Below are 8,934 nucleotides of genomic sequence, written 5' to 3'. Positions count from 1 at the left end.
ATAGTCAGATATAGTTCTATCCCACAAAAATACCCAGATGTGAAAATTGTCTGTTTATAAAAGCACTGTATAGCACGGTGGTCCCCAACCCCAGGTCCGCGGACCGGTACCGGTCCGTGGACCAATTGGTACCGGGCCGCGCAAGAAATAATTAAATATTTCCTTTTTATGTATTATTTGAGTCTGGAGAATCTTTTATTTTGAAAATCCTTTAACCGGATTCTCTCGGTTACTTGCGCGCCAACATTGAGCCCACAATTGCAGCAAAATGAGTAAGAAACAGATCAGATGTCTTTGGAAAGTTTCTTTGCAAAGGGGAAAAGGCCCAGAGATGAGACAGGAGAATTGATTTATCCCGGACCGGTAGGTGAGTCCCACATTACAAGCCCCTCTGTAACATGCGGCGACCGGCTGTTAATGAGGCAATGAAGCTTCAAGCTGCTTCGCCATGTAGAGACCAAGCAGGCTGTGGATATAAGCAACACTTCGGGTGTCATTGTCTCTCATCACTCCCAGATGGGACCGTCTCGTTGCAGAGAAACAAGCTCAGGGCTCCCGTTAGTCATTATCGTAAGTTAAAATTTTCACGAAAGTATAATGTTCGTTTTTGTGGCGCATCTGTATCTTATTTTGAAGGGATATGTAAACGTTACCATAGCGACCAGAGTCAGAGAGCGTTTGGGCTGCGGTCGAGAGGAGATGAGTGGAGCTTGTGAGTATTAAGTCTGGTTTAGACGGAAAGATTTAAGGATTGTCGGCCGATTCTCCAAACCTCTGTGACCACAGAGCTGATAAAAGAACAACAGGTTCGATCGGTTCGTGTGTCCAAGGCAGGAGCAACACACCACACGAACCGATTCTAGTCACGAACATCCCGATTCCAGAAGAAAATCCACAAAACTCCCAACATAGCATACGGGAATTTAGAATGACCAAACCCGGATGACGATGTAGAAGCAGTAGTAATAGTTTGTGGAGTTATTTTAAGAGACAAAAGACGTAACAAAAAGAAAAGGCGGTGGACAAAAGACAACGGGAGCAGCCGCTCTATTTGCTGCACTGTGATTTGGAGGTAACTGTGTTTTTTCATGGTTAACATTTTTAACTGAATAAACATAATAATGACCTTTACATATAATAATAAACATTTCCACATATCATCTCTGATATCCACCGGACTCTCAGTTGCGCTATATGTCAGCAGTTTGGGATTCCCCTCTGTTCTTACGTCACCGCGCTTTCAGATTGGCTGGCGGTTCAGCCAATCAGAAAGCCCCCTATCCCCCCTTCACCGGCCCGCGGTAATAAAAAGGTTGGGGACCACTGGTATAGTAGATCAGACAAAATACTGTTCACTCTACAGGAGGAAAGCATCCCTGAACTTTCAGCCAGCCCTATAGAAAACTGTTTAGGACAAGGTCTGCTAATTTCTTGCGCAGGCCTAGTCAAAGTCTGGAATTACATATAATTGAGGGTCTGTGGGAGGACTTCAAATTACATGTTCAAACATGCTCTCAATGCAATCTGACTGACTTTGAGATGTTATGCAAAAAAAAAAAGTTGGCCAAATGTTTCTGTCTCTGGATAAATAAAGTTGCTAGAGGCACACCCCAAAAATATTTAAAGTCGCAAAGCAGGCATTTTCAAAAATTTACAACACGTCACTTACACCTGAATGATAATAATAAAAAAATGTATAATCAATCAAAATCCTTTGAAGTTTGTTTTTGCATCATGACAAAATGTGAAAAAGCTAAGTGTTAGGAATACTTCTGCAAGGCTCTGTCTCTCCCCTCAGACTCAGCGCATACTTACACATTATTACTTAAATCTAACATCATCTCCATTATCTGTGTGAATGGAGACAATGCCTAGGGTAAAACTGTGTGTTACTGTAATTACTAGTCATTCATCAGGTGTGAAAACACTCCTGTCAAAGTCATGTAATCACACTTCTCACATGACAAACTCACGTTTCTGTTTAGGGACACTGCTGCAGCACCATCTTGTGGATCATGCAAAACACGTTAGGTAACCATTTAGGTAAGCCCATAACAGCAGTTCCCACAGCAAGGCAACCCAAAGACCCACACCAGTCCTCCCCAAAAGATCATTTCTCTCTCAGCAGGATGGCAGACACTCCTTGCAAACTGGGCCATTTCCTGGGAAAGAAAGCCTCACAGGCTGCTGAGGAGCGCGGCAAGTGGGAGACCAAAAAAGAGTTCATCTTGAGTGTGGCTGGTGCTATTATTGGACTTGGTAATGTGTGGAGATTTCCATATCTTTGCTACAAAAATGGTGGGGGTGAGTATTTTCACTAGTCTTCTTGGTTAGTGGGACTTAGCTGGATAGTCATGCAAAAAATAACTTTAAAAAGTTGCTCACAAACAAATTTACAGGATTTGACAGGTAAGTCATAATAGACTTACCTGTCAACATACTTTTAACACACTTTTCACTTGACAGGTAAGTCATAAAATACTTACCTCTCAAGGAAGTCATTGCGTTATCTCCTAGCCAAACTCCTAACTTTTTAACTTTTACTGAATGAAAACTGCAAACTTGTATTAAGTTTCAGACCATTCAAACATTTAAGACACATGATATACTCAGTAGGCTTAATCATTTAACAGGAAAATTGTATAAAGTCATCTTCACAAAACTAGAATGAGTTCTGATAAGCTTGTATCAGATTAAATGAATCCTTTTGAAAAGCAAGAATTTCACATACTTTTCACTAAGCTAGCTTGTTTTCATAGCTGTAAGCAAAATATCATCATAATTCACGTAAATAAAGTATTTGAAACATTAGCTTTTGTGTAATTATGTAAAATTTATTTCATTTTGTGAATCAAGTTGATAACATAATTAAATTGTCAATAATATTTTGGTGACACTTTATTTGAAGGGGTGTGCAGACTGGCATGAGAATGTCATAAACATGATATAACACCCATCATGAATATGAAGGAGTCTTCATAAATGTTTATAATTGTTGTCATGCAGTGTCATATGGCAAATAATTACATCTTTAATGCAAAGGTGCACTAAAAGTTTCATTAAAAGGGTCAACTTTGCATTATTCAGTAAATAATGAAACTTTTAATACAACATTCCTTTAAAACTTGCATGAAAACTCAATTAAGAATGTCATCAATGTTTGATGAAAGAATTTGACTTGCATGGAATATAGGAATTTGGGCATTTAAATCAGACTATTACTGATCCCTTTTTTACTCACACAGGATATAAGCAAATATGAGTGGATTTTAAGTTGGTTTCAGTCCTGAATATGATGGAATGTGGTTTTATGTGAGGCCATGACCTCTAAACCAGAGTCAGCGTGTGTAGTACCGTATTTTCCGCACTATAAGGCGCACCTAAAAACCTTTAATTTCCTCAAAAACCTACAGTGCGCCTTATAATCGGGCGCCTTATATATGGACCAATATTGAGCCACAACATGTCTAGCAACTACGGTAAGCAGCCGCCGATTTCATTTTGCCCGTAGAAGAAGAAGTGCACTGTGCATGCTGGGATAGTTGTCAGAACGCTGGTTGGTTAATAAAGAAGTTTGACTGACCTACGGACCTGATAATCAGGTCGTCTACAGATCATTTAGCACCACGTTCTCCACGAACATGCTGTGCGCGAACGGAGAAGGGTGACCATCGTCCGGCCACGCCCCGGTCCAGTCGCGGAAGGCTCTCCTCGCCGACCGAGGAAGGGGTGGGAGGCGGGGAAGAGAGACAGAGGCGGCGGCAGCAGCGTGTCGGTTGGTCTGTGTTACCCAGAAAGCAGTTGGGCACAATATCGCAACACCAACACCGTGAGTGAAACAATGACTGGGACAGCCTACTATATAAAGTACTCGGGGACCATTTCTTTATTATTACACATCCACATTTGTACGGGACGGGTAGCAAACCTAACTGTAACGTCTATTCTATGCGCCTTATAAATGAAAAAAGTTTTAAAATAGGCCATTCATTGAAGGTGTGCCTTACAATCCGGTGCATCTTTTAGTGCGGAAAATACGGTATTTCAATCAGTACAAAGGCAAGTTTCTTTTGGAAGATGAAAACACTCATTTCCTTTTAATTTTGTTTGAATAAATTTAAAGCTCATCAAACAATTACCTACCTCTCCTGTAAGTATTGCAACTGACATGCTACATATCTGCATAGGTAAACCCGACATCTGTCATAAAGTTAACAGTTCATGAGGTAATAAATTAGTTTTAACATCAGCATAATTGTCTGTTTGTAGAGTACATTATTTGTAATGTAAATAATTAACTTGGGAAATGCCTTATCAGACTGAATTGGCTTTCTCTTTTTAAAAAAATGCCCTGAGAGATATTTGTTGTAATTTGGCGCAATATAAAGAAGTTGAATTAAATTGTGGTGAGGCTGAAAGTCACTCTTGATGTTTTCATTCTGCAAACTGGACAAAACAGTATGCATTCAAAGACTGTGACCAAAACAGGATTGCATTTTCAACAGGTCTCCGCTTCCAGAGAGACAGACTTTTCTGTTGGTCTAATTGGGAAATTCTGACTCTTTGCTGCTCCGAACATCCAAGGTTAGCTGCTTATATCAATGTGTTGCATACTTCCCCTGGCAATGGGATCTCAGGGTTCTGCAGAGAACATGCAGAGCAATAATAATATCCAAAGTTGAAACTCGAGATTGTGAAAAAAATAAATGTTGGTAATCTTAGTGAAATTTGGGAGTTTTTATTAAAGCTCAAAGCAGCTTGTTTGAGTGTTTATATGTTTAAAAGTTATTGGAATTCATTATCTATCCCTCCTAAGTTATTTGAAATTCTTAAGATCGGCCTGCGTTATGCAGCATTAACTGCAAACTGTCGATCAAACACGACACTCTGTGTATAAACATGTTATTTTTCAAAATATTCTCCCATCTGCTTAAACACCCACTCCATACAAATGTAATTACAACCTTTGATGCCTTATTGAATGGCATGAAGATAATCATTTCGATCAGCTTGTGCAGTGTCACGTAACCACATTTCCAGAGTCAGAACATTAATATAATAAATCTTCTTGGGTGCACTCCAAAGTTCTCAGTGTTGCTGACTAAGGTGAGGTCACTGTGTTGGCCAACTCATGTATGAAAATGATATCTCATGCCGACTGAAGAACCATTCACCATTTAATCCTGATGAATCCCGACATTGTGCTCTTGGAATTCACTCATCCAATCAGGAACAAAACAGTATCGATGGAAAATTCCCTAATAACACTGTGCCTACATGCTTGTGCAGTAACCACATTGGTGTAATGAAATTGATTGATTTCTGGATATAGTGACACTTCCTAAATTTTCAGGTAGTCAAGCAGTGGCGCTGGTCTCACCACTGACATCAATTGAACTCCAGGAAGCTCAAATACACAACACTAGATTAGAACAGTACAAAACTGGGACCAAAGTAATGTGGATGTCTAGGAATTTGCTGTTTTCCATGCACTCCACCACCTCGTCTTGAAAGGTAAAAGGTGTGTACGCTGTTCTCCTGGTCCTCCTGCAGTTCACTATGACCTCCTTAGTCTTACTGGTCTTGAGCACCAGGTTGTTCAATGAACACTACTCATCATTTGTCATCAGACCCACTGCAGTGGTATCATCTGAAAAAGAATGTCCAATAAAACGGCTGCAGGTCCAGATGCATTTCCAGCAGAGAATTCTGGAATATTCTGGATCTAGCATGGCATACTATCAGAAAAGATCAATTCTGCCAACATTCTCAAAAATGACGTCTTGGAAACTGTTTTATAAACTGGCTAAAAATATTTGTCAAGTTTTTTGCCTTCTTCAAACCACCTCGGCTACTGCCCAAACTTGAAAAAGGCTTGCTCCCATCAAAGAAACGCAGGAGCCACTCATCTCAGCGACATCTTTTATTTTTGTCTTTGGATTCTTCCAACTGACAGTGCAAAATTACCATGACTTTACATGAAGTAGTCAAGATAGTTACAGAAGTCACAGAGCAGGTTGAAAACCTACAAACAGATGAAACAGTCAATTACAGATCACAATGAACTAATTAACTAGTTTTCCAGGAAATGTTAATTTACTTTTAAGTTATCAGTGAATAAACAAACAAATAAACTACATTCCAAATACATAAACCCATTTCATCAACAAGGCTGATTAGGTCTTCTGAATGCAGATTAAATGATATAATGTCCAGTTCCTACCAGTGGTGTCTCTGTGGAAGCTTGAAGCTGAGGCTCTTTGTCTGAAGAGATCATTAAGAGCACAGCTGTGCCAAGTTACTATAGGCTTCTGAAGGTCTGAGTGAGAGAGATGGGTGCGCTTGATTCTCTCTGATGCATGTGCCAGTTTGGTGGAGATAGCAAATGCACCCACAAATGCACCATTTGCTGTTTTAACTTGACAATATTATATAGCTTCCCGACAGCATATATTAGGACAAATAATCAAACATCTTTAAGCTTTTGTCTTCAGAGGGGCAACAGGAAGGGATGCCCACTCACCTCCTCACAATTGTGCATTACATTTGTGCATTACTTCATCTGTTAGATGAAATAACCTGAGATAAACCAAGACTCTATTGGACATGAAGCACAAATTGATTTGGACCCCAAAATAGAGTTTTTACTTGCTAATTATCAGAAAATAATCTGTGGAGACAGAGTTATAACTTATTGATTTGGTCCCGCCGTTAAGAGTGCTTTGTTTCAGTGTTGAGTTGAAAGAGTTTCAAATGGTTGTTTATTTATTTATGGCGTTTGTCCATTCACTTGTCTGTGTAGAGTATTTACCTTTCACAAAACAACACATTAGTGTCAAAGCCAGTGGTGGAGGTCTAAATACCGAAGCAACGATTGTTTTTTACATTATCTCCTCAGTTTTCACCTGTCTGCATTAGGATCTTAAGTATCTTTCTATTTGATTTACAATCTCTTCGTGTTTGTTATTTATAACCTATTGGATTCATACGGATGATTTTTTATTCATTTTTATATTTTTACTACAACTTAAAGAATGTCCACCCAGAGCTGACCAAATTAATTAATTAAAATTAAAAATATGTGACCCCTGAGGTCTAGACCAGAAGGGGGAGCTTCTGGTCTAGACCCCTGAGGTCTAGACCAGAAGACTTTGTGTTTACAGAGTCAGCCCGTTTGACTCACTTCAAAATTAGATCTGCAGGTCAGACAGTGGAACCCAGCCTGAGGTAAAGAATTTAAACACACAAAGTCAAAGTATATCGCAGCTTTATCTCCACGTACCATAGAAAGAAAATGTATATATTCTTTTTAAAGCTAAAGATGTTATCTGAAAGCAATTACTTCCTCCCGGAATAAACTTTGCAGGCCTCCTCCCGGTGGGACGTGCCCGGAACACCTTCAGATAATTATAACTATGTGGGACACAATTTTACTGTTAAACTGCATCAAAAAATGTCAAGGCTAAGGCTGCACAATATATTGCTACTTGACTATAACTGTGTAATTAATATGCAGACTACAAATAATAACTCCATACAGTGTTATAAAACTTAGCTAATTATTTAACTGTCATACATTCAAGAATGCTGAGTTGAGATATAAAAGATTGATTTTCTACTCCTCTGAAAACACCCTGAAATGTTGAAGATCAATGACTAAATTTTGAAATTTCCCCCTAAAAACAAAAGCTACATATACATGCTGTTGAAAATGGGTTATTTTTATATAACACAGAGACAGCTATAAATTAGTAAACAACTGACATGAGTTCTGTATTAAAACATTGTTTCAACTGAGACTATTATAAGTTTTGAAAAATGAGTTAGACTGACATTCAGAAAACTTGACATTGTCTCTGTTCAGCAAGAGCAAAGTTTATGTAAGTTGTGCTCTTGATCAGCGCTTAGTTTTGTCTGCAGACACACCACAGGCCGCTGCGTTCTTTTCAAAACTTAAGTACAGTTATTGATGGTATAATTCAAAGGTCTGTCCGGTAAGAGTCTTACACAGTGTCATGTCACTTGCAGGCGCATTCTTCGTCCCTTACTTCCTCTTCCTCATCACCTGCGGCGTTCCTCTGTTTGTCCTGGAAACATCACTGGGTCAGTACACCAGTCAGGGAGGAATCATGTGCTGGAGAAAGATCTGCCCCTTGTTTGAAGGTGAGTAACCTGCCAGATCAAGTAGAAAATTAAGACTAGAAATCTAATAAGAATGATTTGTTATATCCAGGTATGGGATATGCCAGCCAGATTATCATTTTCTATGGAAACATCAGCTATGTTGTGATCTTAGCGTGGGCATTCCTCTACCTCTTCTCCTCATTCTCCGGAAATCTGCCGTGGGCCAGCTGCAATAACACATGGAATACAGGTACATCATTTTAATTAAGCAAAAAACTACCCCCATGTTCCTCCTTAAAAGTAAGTGACTTTATTACTTCACGGTTATCTACAAAACAATTTTATTTCATTGCATAAAAGGATAACGACCTTTTTACAGGAAGTTTTAACTAAACAGAATCCACATCTCATGTTGCAAAATTGGTAATGATAAGCCTGCATGTTTAACAAAGATCTGATATATTTCAGATCGTTGTGTGGAAATAAACAACTATAATACCACTGCTAACTGGACCTCATCCGTGAATGCGTCATCGTCATCTGTTATAGAGTTTTGGCAGTAAGTGTTTATAAATATGGGACTAATATTAATTTTTAAGTTGAAATTAGTCACAGATCAACAGTGACTTGAAGGCGATGGACAGCAACAACCTCCATCTTTCACTGGACGACCGTTGAGAGCTCCCTGTGATCCTGAACAGGACAAGGAGGGTTTGATGGATGGATGGATGGATGGATGGATGGATGGATGGATGGATGGATGGATGGATGGATGGATGGATGGATGGATGGATGGATGGATGGATGGAT

General features: G+C 39.2%; 1 protein-coding gene across 3 annotated transcripts in view; it reads left to right on the top strand.

Moving 5' to 3' along the window:
- Positions 1-688: 688 nt before the first annotated feature.
- slc6a11a (solute carrier family 6 member 11a) overlaps positions 689-8,934 on the top strand; it is a 19,493-nt gene continuing 11,247 nt past the window's right edge. For 2 of the 3 annotated variants that reach the window (XM_008408811.2, XM_008408812.2), the window contains exons 1-6: positions 689-712; positions 1,986-2,043; positions 2,126-2,304; positions 8,029-8,163; positions 8,234-8,374; positions 8,593-8,683. In XM_008408811.2, the coding sequence (XP_008407033.1) occupies positions 2,130-2,304; positions 8,029-8,163; positions 8,234-8,374; positions 8,593-8,683 (542 nt within the window). In that variant the 5' untranslated portion in view covers positions 689-712; positions 1,986-2,043; positions 2,126-2,129. The remainder of the gene's footprint in view (positions 713-1,985; positions 2,044-2,125; positions 2,305-8,028; positions 8,164-8,233; positions 8,375-8,592; positions 8,684-8,934) is intronic. The other variant, XM_017305050.1, reaches the window with a different exon arrangement.

Source organism: Poecilia reticulata, linkage group LG5, assembly GCF_000633615.1.
Source record: "Poecilia reticulata strain Guanapo linkage group LG5, Guppy_female_1.0+MT, whole genome shotgun sequence".
In the NCBI taxonomy this organism is placed as follows: Eukaryota; Metazoa; Chordata; class Actinopteri; order Cyprinodontiformes; family Poeciliidae; genus Poecilia; species Poecilia reticulata.
This window is presented reverse-complemented; position numbering and strand designations above follow the sequence as displayed.